The following is a 17,251-nucleotide window of genomic DNA, read 5'->3' as shown; positions in this document are numbered from 1 at the left end:
CAGCGACAGTGCTGAGAGCCTCAGCCACCTCTGCAGCTCTGACACTCAGCCCTGACAGCTGAAAACAGGAGGGAAATAGTTGTAAGAAAGGAAAAAGAAGTGTTAGGGGGCTGTTTAAGTTTTCTCAGCATGGCTGAACTGGAACGTAGTAGAATAAAGGTCTGGATAAAAGTCGCCTCAAAGTCGTTTATATGTGCAGCATAAAGTAAAAGTTAACTGATGTGTGTACATCAACTAAATTTTAAATGTAGTTTGATGCAATTTAATTAATCTTCTGCATAATCATTCATTCATTCATCTAAAACTCATCGACAATCATCACCTATATAAATCGAACCGATGTCGACGAACGTGATGACGTAAAACGCGACGTCCGCATCGTTTCAATATTCTATTGGCGCACAACCGCCCGCCTCTTTATTGTCACAGCCAATCGGAGTGGAGGAAACTCAGAGCCCACTGATTGCAAACACGGAAATACACAGAAAGGCGTTCGCGCAGTTAAAGTCTAATTTCAGTTCAATGCAAATGAAGCATTTGTAAATACGTGGACGTGGACTATTCAACACGACAGTGACTTCCCTCTCGTTCTATGGATTTGCTGCAGTTTCTATCATGGACCTGCATTGTGTTTACAGTCGGGATGTTCTCGACTGGACTGTGAGTAGAATAAATGTGGCAAACAAACGCTGTCATTTTCCTCCTGTTACATTAAACAGATGAAGCGCGGGGGTGATTGACAGCAGTAGCTCGTTTGAGTTCATGTCATAAGTGGTGCTAGAAAGCTGATTCCGGATCCATAAAGTAGTGCTTGTTTGATGTCGCCTCTACTCTTTTCTTGATAACAGCGTGTGTCTTTATCTTTGAAGGACCGACCTGAAGAAGATGCGAGAAACCAAAAGTGCAGACAACATTCAGTTTCTGCCTTTTCTCACTACATGCCTTAAGTGAGTGTGCCGCTTACTGATGATAATAGCAGGATTTGGTTTTGCAGGACTTCTAACCCTTCTTTTAAGGCCGACTCAAGCCCTTATTGTAATCTTGTTTCCATAGCAACCTCGGCTGGTTGTATTATGGGCTACTGAAGAGCGACCAGACGATTGTGCTGGTCAATATTATAGGAGCTCTCCTCCAGATCCTCTACATCGTTGTGTATCTCCACTACACGCAACAAAAGGTCAGCAAGGTCTCGTGTTCATACCTGCACCAATCACTGCGCTGAGGCACAAACAGCTGTATTCTCATGTGAAAGTGCTGCTTCTGCTTACACACGTGGTCTGTGTGCATTTGTTCCAGAGGAAGGTGATGTGCCACACGCTTGCAGCAGGAATGGTGCTGACTGGTGGCTGGTTCTATTTCACCACACTTCTTCCTGAGGGGGACACTCGACTCAGCCAGCTGGGCCTCACCTGCAGCATAGTCACTGTCAGCATGTATCTGTCTCCACTCACTGATCTGGTACAGCTCACATGAAGCACAGCACACAGCACTGGTCAAAGTCATGCGTAGCGTTCAGGGTAAATGAGTGGAGAGAGACGCCTAATAAGTTATTAACGTCCTTCATGCTCTGAACTTGGTTGTATACTCATTTAACGCTCTATATTCAGTACATACAGTTATAAAAAACGTCAGTGAACATGCTCACTACTGTTAATGTATTTCATACTCCCTTAGCCACTTCAGCCTGTGCAGCTGCAGTATTTGCAGGATTAAATCCCCTGTTGTCCTCTTTCCTTTTGTCTCTTTGTGTGATCTTGTGGTTCCTTCTACTATCCTGTTTGTCTCAGTCCCTCTATCTTCCTCTCAGCTCCAAAGGATCTCAACTCCGTTTCCTGCTTTTCTTTCCCTCGTCTGCGTCTTCCTGTTATTCTCCCGCTCTCTCTCCCTCTGTTTATGCCTCATCCTCCTGGTTACATTTTGTTTTCTCTTTACAGTTTACACAAAATGATGGTCATGCTACATAGAATGAGGAGCTCTAATGCCAACGTCATAACAGCAACCTTCCTGAGGCATTACAGCACATTCCACAACGAGTTTTGTTTGTTACAGACATATCAGCTCGATACATAGTTTAGGTGTATTTGTAATAATAAGTTCTCTTAATTCCTGTGATCGGGACTTATGATAGAATCAAAGTAAAGAGTTTTATACAAATTTTGCAGCAGGAGAATAAATGTGACTGATATAAAATGTTTACTTTACTTACTGCTTACTCGTAATGGTTGTGTGCTTGTTGTTGTAGGAACTTGTTACACTTGCTCCTTGTTCTTTGCAGGTAGCGATCGTGCGTAGCGGGAATGTGCAGTGTTTGTCCTTCCCCTTGACTGTAGCCACCTTCTTCACTTCAACCTCCTGGGTTCTCTATGGCTTCCAGCTGGAAGACAACTATATAGTGGTAAGACGTGAACCTGCACCCACATCACACAACAAACGACTTAGTGTGGTGATTAAAGCGTTTGTTTTTATTCCAGGTTCCAAACACCCCTGGAATAATCACCAGTCTCATCAGATTTTATCTCTTTTGGAGATTTAGGTCTGTCAGTCACAGTTTATCTTCCTACAAGTCTTTGCAGATATGAACATATGAGGGCAAGAGTTAAGAAAAGAGAGCATGTTGAGCAAAGCTTCCATCAACAGCGATGCCTCTTTTTTTTAGCATTTACATGGGAAAAGTGCAGTTAAGTTACACTACTTATAAAAGGGAGAAAATGTCATGTGTGTCTTGAATTAGTACTTGCACAACATCATGAAGTAAAGTACAGTAGTTCCGTTGTTGACTGATGCCGTTTGGTTTTGCCTCTCGTCATTAGTTCGACGTGTTTCCTCTGTGTCTAAGTGCCTTGGGTCAGGTCACGTGCGCCTTCACACATCAGTGGCATTTCCTGATCTGCCAACATGTCAGGAGAGACGTGCAGCATGGGTCACTGCACAGTAGTGTTTGAAACATTCCTCCACTTCCTGCCGATGTGATGACTCATATTTTTTTAATGGTGGTACTTATACAGTTACAGTACAGCATCGTATGTACAGAATATTGACTTGTATCCGTGGGATCTCTTATTTATGTGGGAAAAAAGAGTGGGGATGTGGGACTTCTGTCAAAGGTCAAATATATCTGTTCTTGTTCTGTTATTTCTATTTTTATAAATTCTTGGTACAATGTAGGAGACTGAGTAAGGCTTATTATTGACATGGCATTGTAATGAAGAACTGTTTATTTCCTTATTACCTATATCACAGCTACATATAAAATATGTAAGGTGCTGTGTAAATAAAAAAAAATATTTTTACCTTCACATTGTTATTTTTTGTTTGTTGTTTGTGGACGTAGTGAAAACCTCCTTCAGCTTTACAAACCAAGAGAAGGGCACTTGATGACTTGAAGCAGGAAGACTTGGGCTCTAGTTCGGAGGTTTTGTTTGGACGCACTAATGAGCTTACGCGCAGACGTGTGTGTGATTGGCATGGTTGTGCAACGGAGACAAAAGCCTTTCTGATGCTCCGGCACTGGGAACAAGTGTGTTTGTGTGAGCACGCTGACAGAGAGAGGGCAGCGGTGGGAAAGGCCACGCCAGAGGTTCTCATCCCATGTGTGTGTTACAGTGGCCTCTCTCTCTTCCTGAGCTCAAAGAGCCCGAACGCACAGACACGACACGGTATTGTGCTGGATGCGAGTATGGATGTGAGCGAAGCTAAGCTGAGAGGACTGGAGGTGGGAGGTAAATGAGCTGCAGGTTAAAAGAAAGAAGAAAGCGTTCGAGCAGGCGATGAGTAGGCAGGAGGAAATGTTTAAATGAGACCAAGAAGAAAGAACAAAAGCAAAAGATATTCCAGTGATACGCTTGACTTGTTACATAATGGAAGTGCAAAAGAACAGAGTCTACAGTCGCAGCAGTGAGCTGTTATATTGTGTCTCCATGTAGGTACAGTAGTGGGTTGAGTCTCTCACCAGCTTCATTTGGCTCCGTCTGAGGACGTCTGCCTGCAGTCATGCTGCTAGTGTGAGCACGCAGCAGAGGGGGAGGAGAGCTCACCATCAAGCGATTATTATATTAGACAATGGTTCAGTTAAAAAAAGCCTCTGTGGGACGAGGCGCCGGCGAGTGAGGAGTCAGCTGGTGATAAATTGGGGACCTGTGGACAGAGACGAGTCATTTAGACGGAAAGCGAAGGCGGGGTGATTTGGTTGTGCGATAAATAATCAAGTGATGGGAGTGGGAGCGGTGGGTGTCGCCTCTGAGGCCGCTGAGGACAATGCGTGGAGTCGCAGCCACGGAGAGACGGCGCGTGGGTGCGGGACAGCAAATCAAAGCGTCTCTGGAGAACGGCCAAGTAGTAGCACCACGTTCTGTGTACGAGTGGTGTGTGTGTGGGGGGGGGGGTAATCAGCTGAACAATGCCTCCATCTCCCAAACAGGATCCCTCTGTTTCCTGTCTCCTCACGCACACAACACCAGCTGACCGCCGCGCACGCCCCGCGCACGGAGACGCGTCTCCAGCCTCTCGCTCCCGAGCGTCCACGCGTCTGTTTTTGTCGCCGTGGCTGATTCTCTGGCGTGCGCGTTCTGTTCCCCCGCGTAATCACACGCAGCGCGAGCCGCGGCCGGCGTGCGGTCCGCAGCAGCCGGACCGCGTGCGCACTCAGCATATAGCGCGCAGTCACACACTGTGCGCCGGTAAAAGCGCACCTGTCCCAGCTGCTGTGTTGATGAGAACAAGAGGCGCAGGAGGAATGTGCTTCTCTCAGTTTTCCTCTCAGCTCCCACTCACTCCACTTGTTTATCGGATCCTCGGTTATTGGTTTTCTTCCGCTCTTCACCTCATTTCTCCAACTTCTCTCCCTTATATCATCTCCACGGTTGAAGGCCCGTTATTATGTTGATGAATCTGCATGTAAAGATCCTCCAGCTTTTTATTGTCGTACACGTGAATCTGGCGCCGTAGTTATTTATGAGGACGGGAGCGGTGAGTGACTACAGGATCTATTCCCACTTTCACCAGCTCCTCCACCTTCGCTTTGATTTCATAATCAGCACGTTTCTCCTCGGAGCCTGGGGGCCGCACAGCTGTGCGTCTCGCAGGCGCAAACGCGCGCGGACCACCTCACCGGCGCAAGCGCAATCACACCACGCGCCACGTGTGACTCTTCAGCTATTTTCCCGGTGCCAGTTGGTGCCCGGAGACCTTTGCTCTGTGGTTCTGCCACAGAAATAGATTAACAGGCAGAACCTGCAGCGTGTCAGCGCGGAGCACGGCGTCCCGTCATCCAAACTCACCTGCGCCCGCCCGCCTCCCTCCTCCGGCTCCTCCGCCTCAGCTGCTGTCACCTTCAGCAAAGGAACACTGGGTGAAGAGAAATGTGGACAGCGGCTCGTTAAGCTGTCGGCCCAAGGACCAAAACACCGTCAGTATAAATGAAGAGGCGCATTTCATCTTGTGGATAAGTCATCTGTCAGTCGTCCGTCAGAGACGCAGCTCAACTCCAGTGGATCCAAGAACAGCAGCGTTACATGTCAGTCACAACGTCTCCATCAACTTATACACAAAGTTGTATCATCACATTAAACCTGGATTCTCATTCTCTGGCATATTTATTTACAGCTTATCCACGTGAATAACAGGGATTTTATTGAGGGGTTTTATGACGAGGTAATGCTTTTTCCAGTCTAAAAATGACACACACTCCTCGCACATAAATACTCCCAGAGGCCCCGGGGGCTTCGGTCCTGTCCCGGCATGCTCACGTTGGCATCCATTCAGAACACACACACGTGGAGATCTGTGTGCGTGCACGTTTGTAAACGTAGGTTTGGTGGGTGGATTTGGATTAAACTGAGCTGCTGTGTGTGTGTGTGTGTGTGTGTGTGTGTGTGTGTGTGTGTGTGTGTGTGTGTGTGTGTGTGTGTGTCTGTGTGTGTGTGTCTGTGTGTGTGTGTCAGCACACAATGGCAGATAAAAATGGTTTCGAAGGCGTGTGTCAGCGGATGTCGGTGGTGAAAAGACGCTCTGGACACAAGGCGTAGATCACAGGTGTGTGTGTGTGTGTGTGTGTGTGTGTGTGTGTGTGTGTGTGTGTGTGTGTGTGTGTGTGTGTGTGTGTGTGTGTGTGTCAGACAGGAGACCCAGCTGTTCAGGGGACCTGGGGTCCATGCTTGCATTAGCAAACATCTCCGCAGCGCTTTGCTCCGTGTGCACATTTGAAAGTTCGCACCTGATGGGGAACTTATTCTGTACTCATGACACTCATTTTTATGAATTTGCTTCAGTCAAGTCTAACATTAATAGACATACGATTAAATGGACAGAAGGTTTGGTTTTGGATGAAAAATTGAAAAGTTCAGTTGCTTAGGGTAAATTTCCAGATAACGCTCTCCTACGTAACAGACAGGATCCATCGTCACGGATTCACGGAAGCTGAATTACTTATAAGGAAACAGGTAAATGGAAAATGTTTTTTCCCGTAGTTGACAAATACTGTAGCTTGTTGTTCATGTCTCATCCTTACATCATCAGACAATCTGAAGTCATCTGTTAAATCACCTCAGACGTGAAATAACAGGGAAAAAAAACTTTTCACACCCACACGCTTCGCTTACGTGCAAACTCACTAACTCTGACATGAGCTTTTGTTTCGAGGTCTAAACTAAATGGATCTATAGGAAGTTATGCAACCGTGCTGGAAACCAGACCCCGCGGCTGTGGAGTAGAAATAGAAACACATTACGGTTTTGTCTTTGACTCCAACTGCCACAAAAGTGATGGAGGTTTTCCAGTTTCGTCATGTTGTCGTCCTATTTTTACTCCTCGTTTCGTTCGGTCTCGCCTTCGTGCCGTAAAGAGTGTCAATACTCTAAAGAAGACGGGAAAATTATTTTCCAGCTGTAACATGATAACAGCACAAAGGTTTGGCTCAGATGAGGCAAACAGTAGATGAAAGCTCTGACATGTAATCACAGGTTTGTGACCAGACTCGTCCGCGTTGACACATGATGCACCTGTTGCGGCCTAACATGAGGTCAACAAGGCGCAATGCTGCCCCCTAGCGGTGGCGTCCCGACACTGCGTCAGCTCCTGCAGGACCCGACCTCAGTTTAGCGTTTCCTTGAAATGCACTCACTTCACTCAACCACGGTCTAGATTGAACACAGTTGCTTTGAGGAATGCCCCCGTTCAGCAGTAACTGCGGGTCATCGCCGTTACCAGTCGGACCGGCTCCTCTGCAGACATGCGATCCAGCTGCAGGCTTCTCCGTCGCAGCCTCGTATCGGGCGTGTCCCGGCTCTAAACCCGCACTAATGCTCGTCTGCTCCAGCAGCCACGGCGCACGCGGGCCCGGACACGCCGGCTGGCTCCGCACGCCAGTTTACCCTGGAACAAAGAAGAGTGGCTTGTTTTTACCTCGTGGTGTTTGCTCTCCAGAGGTGACAACTTAATAACCAGGACGAAGCAGCATGTAAGTAATTACGGGACAGGGCGGGCGGGGTGGTGACATGACAGGTGACATGCTGTCACAACAGATTTGTAGGTTTTTCTTATTGTGGATCTAAACTGTACGTATCAAAGTAACCCATGGAATATGGATTTCTCATTATCATATTCCACAGTTGCACAAGAAGGAAACTAATGTTCACTTTTGAAGCATCTGGTGGGTTATGGTGCAGTTCTACAGTATGTTTTATATCCATCAGTTGTTTATTATTTGATCTCATGACACGATAGAAACATTCTGCGAGCAAGGCAAAGTCAGAACAGTCAGAATCTGCTCTGTGACATGTGCTACAGTCTGGACTCATTCAAGTGCTGCAACACAAGTAGAGAAAGGTCACATACACGCGTCATACAATCATATGATATATCAAAAACAGTCAGAGCCTGTCCGTTGGAAAACATTACAGTATGGAGGCGTGCGTTCAACTAAAACGAGTTGCTGCGTCCCTCCGACGTAACTGTGAATCAGGTTTAGTCAAAGGTGGATGAAACCAACGCCGAGGAAGAAAATACTCCAGTTTCTTTGTCGTCCATTCACTTCCATCAAAACGTAAAACACGTGTGACACATTCACATGTTCATAGTATGTAAACCAGCATGGACACTGGGCCCGAGTCCTTTAGAAATGCAAAAGTACCACATAAAACACCAACCGATGCTGTGAAATACCACAGACACGTAACTGTGACGGAGACGGGGAGAACTTTTTCAGCACAATTCAGCAACCAAATATCATTCACGTTCTCTGATTCTGCATTGGCTTTACATAAAAAAACAGTTAATATAGGAAATCAGACACAGAACGTCTGAGGTGCTTTGATGTGTTGACCTGCATATATGTACCTTAAGTACTGTATGAGTTCTAGTTACACCTGCATGCAAGCGTTGATGTCCAGCCACTGTGGGACAAATGGACTCGCGTGTAAAGAGAGGACTGAGGTTTCCCTACAATTTAAACAGGTTTCTCTTAACCTGTTATAACGGTGTTTGATGCACCCAGCGATAGAATTCTGCATAGTCTAAAAGAGCTTCAGCCACAATTTGAAAATAAAGCAAGAGAAAAATGAATAATAACAAAACGAATCAATGCAACGTCAGCCAAATGCAAAAGAACTTCATATGTTTGACTCAATTAAAAAATCAGATCCTATTTCGCAGTAGTATTAAAGTGTGACAAGCCCAAGGCAGTTAATCGTTAACTACGAGCCGCACCTACAGACACGACGTGCCAATAATTCACTACAGCTTCATTTACTGAGGTTTGTTGCACGTGTCTGGATGGTGACTCTCCGCGGCGGCGGCTCCTCGATGCTCCGGTTCGCCACCAGGTCCTGCAGCTGCAGGGCCCCTCCGCCGATGAAGCAGAAGGCGGGGCACACCGGCGCCGAGCAGTCCACGGGTCCCTCCCACAGGACGCGCAGCGAGTGGGCGTCGTAGAACGCGACCCGCCCCCTGTCGCAGTCCAGACACACGCCCAGTCGAGGCGGCAGCGGAGCGGTGTGCGCGTGGGGCAGGCTGCCGTGGCCGCTGCTGTGGGAGTGGGAGTGGGAGTGGGAGTGCACCCCCCCGTGGCTCTGGCTGTCCCCCTGACACTGACTGTGGCCGTGCCCTTGGGGCAGCAGGATCTTGCCCATGCCCATGGTGAGGAAGCAGAAGGGAGGCGAGTCCTGGGCGTCCTCCGCCCCGCTGTCATGGCCGCTGTCCGGGTCACAGCTATGGGGGGAGAGAGAGAGAGGGAGAGAGAGAGGAAGAGAGGGAGAGAGAGAGAGAGGTCAAATGCAAAAGCATGCATACAGTTATTACACACAGACTCTTAAGGTCTATTCACTCATATAGTCAGACTTTAAAGCTGCACTAATCAATGTAAACAGATAAATGAACTCCCCTCTCACACAGAGTTACTACCTGCCTCTGCAGCTCCCTGCAGCTCCACAGCTCAGTGTTTTAGTGGAGCAAGTGGCTGATTCTGTTTTAATGACCTGCAACTTTACTGTTTCTCTTCAGCTTCACTGCTCTCATCAGCAGCAGGACAATAAATCCACAGCAGCAGGCGGGACTGTGCTTCTACTGCCCCCACGTGGTCACAGCCTCAAGTATTACTTTATGAAGGATGTTTAGATTTCTACAGTGTGTTTAAAGTGATAAACAATACATGCTCAGACTGCAACGTATGGATTAAAGAGGGGACAGTTTACTCACCGAGGACTGGCCATGTCCTGAGGGAGATGGAACCACTCCTGGAGCTTAGCTTCCTGCCCCACTCCCACCTGTACGAGAGAGAGCCAGAACGAACAAGCTTAGCTCTGTCTGCACATTCAGAACCAGCAACATGGCCGCCCAGCAGGCATCCATCTCCCCATACCTTCACCAGGTAAGACCCGGGCTCCACGGAGCATGCCCAGTAGTGTTTGCCCTGAGTGACAGCCAAGTCAGCCACCAGCAGGTCAGAGGTCAAGTGGCAGGATGTGAGTGTGCGGTCTGCAGCCTGCAGGAGGGAGAGGCCTGGCACGCTGCGGGCGTAGGTCTGGCCTTTACCCAGCGCCAGTCTGTCAGCATGCAGACCCCAGCGAGAGTCCAGGGAGAAACTCAGCACTGGGAGCAGGGAGGGGGGTAAGGAACGAGGGAGGAAGGGTTAAAATCCCGAAGCACAGACAGACTCAGACTGCAATCAGTCTAAAAATGCAGGGAGGAGTGGGAGGAGAAGACAAAGGGTGAATACCAGAGGAGATGTAGGAAGGAGGGCGTTAACTCTGCTTAAATCCACTCTGTGTAAACGGATCTGAGCCTTTTTTTTATTTAATTCTTGTGTTATTGGGGAAAAAATTACAATTAATAATGAGTTTGAAATGGCAGATGGACAAGTGTGTAAATAAAAAAAGTCATATTGAGTGAGTGGGATGATGCAAGGATGCAGAAAAGAAAAGGATGCATTCAACATGGGTGTGGAGAGAAATCAACAGATGGAGAGAAAACAATCAACAAATATTCAATACTTTTGTCAATACAATCTATTATGAGACATTCATGGTGCGCATGAAACCCCGCAGTAGCTTGAATCTCACCGGGAGCCGGCGGCGTGTGGAGGTAAACCTCCTCGCTGTACTCCCCGAAGCCGGCCTTGTTGCAGCCTCGCACCCGCAGCACGTACACGCTGTCCATGTGCAGCCGCGCCACCACGGCGCTGGTCCCTCGCACCTCGTCCAGCCGCAGCCACGCGGCGGCGGCGCCGGGCGACCGCGTCCCGCCCCACGCGGCCCCGGCGCCGCCCGCGCGCCGCTGGTACTCCACCGAGAAGTGCCAGGCGGGCGCCGAGTCCTGCGGGAGGCGCCAGCACAGGAACAGCTGGTCGTACGCCAGCGTCTTCTGGGTGTCGATGACGGGAGCCAGTGGGGCTGCGAGGAGAGAGCGCCGATCACGCCAAGAAGCGTCCCGCCGTCGAATAGAAACCACGGGACTCACCGCGTATGAACTCCAGGCTGTGGATGAGCTGCACCTCTTTGCTCGCGTCCAGGTGGAAGTGTCTGAAGGAGGCGTCCGCGGCCGGAGAGAAGCTCTGGAGGTGTTCTATGGCCCTCACCAGCCTGCGGGAGAAGACGAGCGGTGAGCGAGGCGCTAGCTTAGCCGCGGCGGCGGCGCGGGGCCGCGTCCGTCACACACCTGCTGTGCGTGACTCTGGCCGCCTGCACGAAGCACGGCGCGTCGCTCTCCCTGAGCAGCTCCTGCGTGTACGCCACCAGGCCCGCGTTCTCCAGCAGGCCTCGCCGCTCGGACGCCTGGGCGCCCAGCGCCTCCGCCCGCCGGTGCCGGGAGTCCTCCAGGGCCAGCGCCAGCGCCCCCTGACGCTCGGCCACCGCCGCGCCCAGCTCCCGGAAGCAGTGGGTCACCTGCTGCAGAGCCGCGGCGCTGTTGGCCTGGGGCAGAGGGGGAGCGGGTGAGACGGAGCGGGTCACGGAACCAACCGGGCCCAGAAACGAGCTCACCTCCATGTGCTTGACAGCAGCCTCCAGCTGACTGATCTGGGTCTGTATCGTCTCCTGGTTGGACAGAATGAAGTCCACTTCCTTGGAAATCTTCTCCTGTAGGACAAGAGAAGGCACCTTTAAGCCCCTTGACCTTTGACCCCTGAGCCAGCCCGGGTGAGCCAGACTCACCTTCAGGGCCTGGTAGGCCTGTGCTACAGGCAACACCTTGTGCCCATGGTGGACGCGCCGCAGCTTGCAGTGCGGACACAGCACCTTCTGGCAGTTCCGGCAGTACCACTGCAGCCGCTCCTGCTCGTGCTCCGTGCACGTCAGCACCTGCAGCGGGACAGAGGGCCGTGAACGCACCGCGAGAGGAGGATCGTCACCGAAGACCACGAGCCACCAACCTTGGGCCTGAAGTTGTTGGTGGGTAAGATGTGCTCGTGCTGCGCTCGGGGCGTTCCCCAGGGGTGGTAGAGCTTGAAGCACTCGTTGCAGAAGTTGGCCTTGCAGTCGGCGCAGCCTTTGGTGGCCTCCAGGGACTGGGGGGGTTTGCAGAAGCCACACATGACGGCGACGCTGCCCAGGCTCACGGTGTGTCTGTACCTGGAGGGCGGCGCCGAGCACAGAACAGCGCGTTACACTCGTACCCAGCTCTCCTTTTCTTTGCATCCTGCGCAGTAAAACGTGCGCCGTCACACTTTCCTGAGCAGCATCTCTGCCTGGGGAGAGAGCAGCTGCACACAAACTCCCTCCTCCATCCTGAGCCACACCTACATGTACATGCAATGCTCCCTATCTTCTGTAGGAACTGATTATCAGTGTTATTGTATGACTCTAAACACCTACCTTTAACATTTCTACCAGTGTTGTTGCTGCCGCCAGCACCGTTTTTGAGCAGCGATATGAAGTGAGGGTTCACTTTGGATCAGGAGTAAAGGAAGGATTCATTATTGACACCCCTTCCAGCCAAAGATTTCCTGTCTCACTTATAAAGCAGTACTGACTAAGCCCTTTATTTTCTGCCTTTCTTCACTGCCTGCAAGAACGCTTGGCGCGGTTGAAGGCATTTCTGCCCAGGCCTTGATTAGTTTGTTTCTGATTTCTGTTGACTTCCTGATATTCATCAGATAAAAGGCGCGTGCACCTCTCCACAATGCGCTCCAGCGTGAGGTTGCGCAGGCAATCCGTCAGGCCTTTCTCCCCCAGCTCCACGTCCTCCCGACAGACAGGACACGGGAACAGCATGGGGGGAGGGGGAGCGTCCTTACGCCTTCGCCCCGGATGCGTCCCACACACTGGCAGATGAACAGAGGAGATGACAGAGAGATAAAACTGGTAAATAAAGGCTTGTTCACGCATTTGCTGCTGCAATACCTCCCTCTCTGCATGAAGTTAAATAAGTCATGAGATGAATGCACACAGCAGGATACTGATGTGTCAGCTAGATTATTAATATAACTGAGTGGCATAAGCATCATAGGATCTACTTTGCAATACTAAAATGTGTCACTCCTACAGTAGGTGACTTCATGCTGAGATCATTCAGTTCATTCTGGTTTAAAATCCCATTCCTCCACCTGTTTTGAGGACCCGTTCCAGGCGGTCAGGGGTTCTGGGCGTGGGCCGGCGTGCCTGCCGCGGGGAGCGGGTGTTGGGAGTGGAGGCTGGGGAGTTGGGTTCCGCAGGGAGCTCTGGAGGAGGATAACCTCTTTGTACCAGCACCTCAGCCGCACACAGGAGACACACGCTGTGCTGGCAAGGCAGGAGGATGGGCTGCTTCACCATCTCGTCACACACGCGGCAGTGGAGCTCCTGCTCCATGCTTTTCATGTTGGACTGCACAGGAGAGGGAGAATTAAATGGGCAGGAAGACCAGATAAAGGCTGAGTCACTGGGACAAAACCATTGGAATCAGTGGAAAGGTGATGCTCAGACTCTAGTTACGTCCTGAAGGCTGTGGGTGGATATAAAAAGCCCAAGAAGGGGAAATGTGGTGGAAAAATATTCCGTTATTGACTTTGAGTGTTGACCAGTCTTCCTTAACATGAATGAGTCATGGGCATCCGCTTGCCTTTGAAGAATGAGCTGCATTAGCTTTGAGCGCTCTGGCATAGGACACGCAAGCAGCCCCGGCCTATTCAGCGCAGCATCCCGTTTCTATGACAACCTGCATCATCTCTGCCTCCTCGTCGACAGCAGCCGTAAGCACGCATTCCAAGCTACAGTGATCATATTCTGTTGATATTACGCATTAAACGTCCCCGAAAAAAAACCCCAGAGATTGTGTTTGCGAGATCTGCGGTCTCGCTTTTATGTCCCTACCGGCAAAAACACATCTTGATTACACGGACAACGAAAATGGTCCGAAGGCAGCAATGTCTCACGTTCTTTGATAACGTATGCTTTCTGTACATTAAGAGGTGGGGAAATATCACTATGGCATGAAGACCTGTAAGACGTTTTAAATTCTCACGTCTGGCTAAAACATATAGGCAAAAAACGAGCGTCATACTCACACTAATGCGAACCAGCGCGTCCATGATGGAGGTAAAGGTTTCTAACTCCGCTTCTGCCATGCTCGCGCGATGCGAGTGCTGCTACGGACCTTTCTGTGGAAACGTCGAGGACAGGTTACAGTCAGTCGCACCAGGGTTCGACGAGCGCAGGCCCGGTGGACCGTCACTGACGATAACCTATAGCTCTAGGTGCTTTTCCGTGTGATGTGGCGCACACGTTCACTGCGTGGCGCCTGTCTGGAAGCAGCGAGTCGTCGTAGAGACGGAATGGGAGGGGGTCTGGACACAGGCCCATAGAATCTTATTGGTCGAGTAATGGGATTTTAAAATTGGTCTTGTTGGTTTTATGATTCAGCAACAGCATCTTTATTTTTATTATTTGTAAAGAAACACGTAAATAATATATTGGCAGTTAACATAACCAGTTATAGATGTCCTAAATATTTCCGTGCGATCAAATGTGCATTTGAATTTTATTCGTGAATATCTTACGTACTTTGGTATCCCTCGTACTCGTCGTATTCAGAGGGTCGTGTGCCTTGAAGATCTAATCATCAGAGGTAAATTGTCTGTTGCCCAGTTTTTCGTGTTGCCGTTGGGTGGCAGTGTTACATAAGAGCGATGCTCTTTTCTTCCGTCTGTCTGTGCCCGGAACCTTTGGGTGATTATTGTTCTTTCGGTTAGTAATAAAGGAAACACCAAGTCGCCTGTTGTTGTAGCAACCGTCTTCAGCGTCACCGTGCTTTCTTTTGGGCAAGATAATAATATTAACGTACCTGCATGTTACACACGTGTATATCTCATCTTGACTTGTGTTGTTTGTTCGAGTAGTGTTTTTGTTACGTTAGCTCTAGCTAGTGCTAGAGCAGCGCTATATTAGCACAGGGTGCGCTCCGGTTTGTTCACATTAAATAGCATGTCAGCTGTCAGCAGCCTTGTCCCAGCAAGGTTTCTCACCATCATAGCTCATCTTGTTATTGTTATCAGCATATTTTGGTCGAGGGTAAGCTGGCAAATAAATCTACACCCTGCTTACTTACCTTCACATAGTTTGACATCACTTGTGCTGTGTTGTTTTGTTTTGTTTTACAGGAAAATAACGTAAAGGCGTGTTTGCCTTTGGATTACAGCCAAGAGCAATATGACGAACAAGACGGAAAGTAAGAAATGTTTGAGAAATACATATAATAGTTAAAGACTGAGAAGCCAGTCTAATGTGCCTGTGACTGTTTCAGGTTGGTGGTTGGATTGGCTGTCACGCTCGGCCTGTTTGGTGTAGAGTTGGCCGGGTTCTTTTCAGGAGTGTCCATGTTCAACTGCACCCAAGGTCTCCTGTGTATCCTTACTCTTAAGCAGCGGGTTGTATGTAGACATTAAGTGATATGTCAATCAATACTAATCAACACTAAATATGGTTTCAAAAGAAACTCTAATTCAAAGCAACTCTTTAGCTGAGATAGGGATAAAGGGAAAAAAAGATACAAGGTTGCAGCACAAGTAGGAAGACTGCCACAAGGCTGAGTTGTAAGTGATACTGAAGGGTCAAACTAGTCTTCAGTTACAATTCCATGACTCCAAACTCCTGTATACTGGTCGCATATCTTCAATAGCGATAGGAGCCCATGCCAGTGCTTCAGTGGCTCTGCTTTTCTTTCTATTTGAGCAGTGGGAGTGTGACATCTACTGGTGGATCCTTTCCATTTGCAGGTTAGTGAATGTAAACTTAAAGTCATCCTTATTTTCCAAAAACATTTTTCCCTGACAGACATTTTACCCAGCACTAGCTGTGCACTGCAGCGCATCCGTCTCCTTGTCATTTTTTGTGTTTGAGAAGTGGGAATGCTGGACATATTGGGTTGTTTTTGCGATCTGCAGGTTTGTGTTTATGTAAACGTGTCCATTTGGAAATGCATGAAATAGTAATAAATGTGATCACATATATGTTCAGTGACTGACATGTCTCTATGTCTATTTTTTCTGTAGTGTGCTGCCGGCTTTTGTGGAGATTGTTCTTTTTATAGCGGTTTTTGGACTAAAGAAGAAGCCGCTATGAAAGGCAGCCACAATGTAAAAGTTTGGGGACGTTTCAAGAGAAGCTGGTGCTACAGAACATTGGTGATTTGTGAATGCATCCCATAGAAATGTGTACAACATAGATCTAGGTTCTGTGCAGAGGCAAGTAGCTACAGGGACAAACTGTAAACATCTTGTGTCTTTTGTCTACTGAGAAATTGCTTCCCTGCAGTAAACTCCCAAAAACAAGGCCCACACAGCAACAAGTATGCACCAAACCGTTACACTGGTACTAGTTAATGAGCTGGATATAGAAGCGTTCAGAATGCGACAGATTGTTCATTTGTTTAAGATAAAAAACTTTCGTCTTCAGTTATCTTTTTGATGTTGAAGTGTAATCAGTAGTAGTGCAACCTATACATTTTTATAAATTTTTTGTACCAAAATATTGTAAAAGTAATGTTTAGTTGCCTCTGAATTTTGGCGAGTTGGCTGACCTGAAAAGAATCAAGTACCTTTTCATTTAGTACTGATAAATGCACATCTTTATTCTTTCACGTTACACTATATTATAGTTATGGAAAAAATATCAGGGAAAGGTTACAGAGGTTGATTTACCGAAGCTAGATAATATTCACCTAACAGGAAGCTCCATTGTTTTCTGTAACTTTTAGGATGTCATAAATAACTTCACTTACGTTTTCAGCTGTTTAAAATTATAGTAGAATGCTTGTTAAAACACCTTCTTTTCTAAGTTGTTCTAATTTGTCTGTTTTCTCTCTGCTCCTTTATTTTTATGTTCTGCGGCTTATTTTGAATAAAATGATAAATTATTATCCAGAACATGAATTATCAGGAACCAAAGTAATGAAAAGATTCCATAATAAGATTAATTTGTACAGTAACCTTTGAATTCTAAATAGCTTTATATTTGATTCTACTCAGAATGCAGTTAGCTCATGAACGTTTGAGTAATTAGTTATGTGTGAGTCAACATTTAAAGCTCTATTTTGAGAATGTCATGGTGTAATAGCACAAGCTCATTATAATGAAGGTGATATTCAGATTGGTAAAACTAATTATCCAGTAATCTCACTGTTGTTTCGTAGACATGTATGTATCAACATCCAAGTGTATGTATGGCAAGCAGAACATATAGATATAGAACATGGAACCTGGAATTCCATTTTGAATATTTTGGATAGGTGAAATTTGATACCCTAAATTTGAATTATGCCTAGTCAAACGTAGTTGGGGGGATCTAAAATT

General features: G+C 48.0%; 3 protein-coding genes across 5 annotated transcripts; 2 read left to right on the top strand and 1 right to left on the bottom strand.

Annotated features, from left to right (window-relative positions):
- The first annotated feature begins 439 nt into the window (after positions 1 to 439).
- On the top strand, positions 440 to 3,296 carry slc50a1 (solute carrier family 50 member 1). Its single transcript, XM_029130361.3, has 6 exons — positions 440 to 660; positions 870 to 947; positions 1,054 to 1,177; positions 1,297 to 1,458; positions 2,276 to 2,395; positions 2,472 to 3,296. The coding sequence occupies exons 1-6, from the start codon at positions 593 to 595 to the stop codon at positions 2,577 to 2,579; spliced, it is 660 nt and encodes a 219-aa protein (XP_028986194.1). The 5' UTR covers positions 440 to 592; the 3' UTR covers positions 2,580 to 3,296.
- A 4,375-nt stretch (positions 3,297 to 7,671) lies between these two features.
- On the bottom strand, positions 7,672 to 14,229 carry trim46a (tripartite motif containing 46a). The gene is made up of 12 exons (XM_029129482.3): positions 13,970 to 14,229; positions 13,031 to 13,289; positions 12,598 to 12,748; positions 11,858 to 12,056; positions 11,640 to 11,786; positions 11,469 to 11,564; positions 11,146 to 11,399; positions 10,948 to 11,069; positions 10,551 to 10,880; positions 9,851 to 10,080; positions 9,688 to 9,755; positions 7,672 to 9,201 (listed from the first exon to the last, which is right to left on the bottom strand). The coding sequence occupies exons 1-12, from the start codon at positions 14,027 to 14,029 to the stop codon at positions 8,736 to 8,738; spliced, it is 2,382 nt and encodes a 793-aa protein (XP_028985315.1). The 5' UTR covers positions 14,030 to 14,229; the 3' UTR covers positions 7,672 to 8,735.
- Positions 12,679 to 16,816, top strand: tmem107l (transmembrane protein 107 like). Of its 3 annotated transcripts, none has more exons than XM_041067804.1 (5): positions 12,679 to 12,788; positions 15,062 to 15,129; positions 15,205 to 15,305; positions 15,580 to 15,676; positions 15,953 to 16,816. In XM_041067804.1, exons 1-5 carry the CDS (start codon positions 12,735 to 12,737, stop codon positions 16,020 to 16,022), a joined length of 390 nt encoding a protein of 129 aa, XP_040923738.1. In that variant the 5' UTR covers positions 12,679 to 12,734; the 3' UTR covers positions 16,023 to 16,816. The 3 variants fall into 3 exon arrangements, with proteins under 3 accessions (XP_040923738.1, XP_028985318.1, XP_028985317.1); XM_029129485.3 differs by lacking the exons at positions 12,679 to 12,788; positions 15,580 to 15,676 and adding exons at positions 14,601 to 14,972; positions 15,748 to 15,844; XM_029129484.3 differs by lacking the exon at positions 12,679 to 12,788 and adding an exon at positions 14,604 to 14,972.
- Positions 16,817 to 17,251: the final 435 nt, after the last annotated feature.

This window comes from Betta splendens, chromosome 16 (assembly GCF_900634795.4).
Source record: "Betta splendens chromosome 16, fBetSpl5.4, whole genome shotgun sequence".
Classification (NCBI taxonomy): domain Eukaryota; kingdom Metazoa; phylum Chordata; class Actinopteri; order Anabantiformes; family Osphronemidae; genus Betta; species Betta splendens.
This window is presented reverse-complemented; position numbering and strand designations above follow the sequence as displayed.

What these genes read in the sequence shown, in the direction of transcription:
- slc50a1 (XM_029130361.3), top strand. Translation starts at nt 593, where the DNA reads ATGGATTTGCTGCAGTTTCTATCATGGACCTGCATTGTGTTTACAGTC. An exon ending in TTTCTCACTACATGCCTTAA is followed by an intron (nt 948 to 1,053) that starts GTGAGTGTGCCG and finishes TTGTTTCCATAG; the next exon opens with CAACCTCGGCTGGTTGTATT. An exon ending in TGGAAGACAACTATATAGTG is followed by an intron (nt 2,396 to 2,471) that starts GTAAGACGTGAA and finishes TTTTTATTCCAG; the next exon opens with GTTCCAAACACCCCTGGAAT.
- trim46a (XM_029129482.3), bottom strand. Translation starts at nt 14,029, where the DNA reads ATGGCAGAAGCGGAGTTAGAAACCTTTACCTCCATCATGGACGCGCTG. An exon ending in CCAACAACTTCAGGCCCAAG is followed by an intron (nt 11,787 to 11,857) that starts GTTGGTGGCTCG and finishes GTCCCGCTGCAG; the next exon opens with GTGCTGACGTGCACGGAGCA. An exon ending in CCGGGTCTTACCTGGTGAAG is followed by an intron (nt 9,756 to 9,850) that starts GTATGGGGAGAT and finishes TCTCTCGTACAG; the next exon opens with GTGGGAGTGGGGCAGGAAGC.
- tmem107l (XM_029129485.3), top strand. Translation starts at nt 14,886, where the DNA reads ATGTCAGCTGTCAGCAGCCTTGTCCCAGCAAGGTTTCTCACCATCATA. An exon ending in CTGCACCCAAGGTCTCCTGT is followed by an intron (nt 15,306 to 15,747) that starts GTATCCTTACTC and finishes CATTTTACCCAG; the next exon opens with CACTAGCTGTGCACTGCAGC. An exon ending in GTTGTTTTTGCGATCTGCAG is followed by an intron (nt 15,845 to 15,952) that starts GTTTGTGTTTAT and finishes TTTTTTCTGTAG; the next exon opens with TGTGCTGCCGGCTTTTGTGG.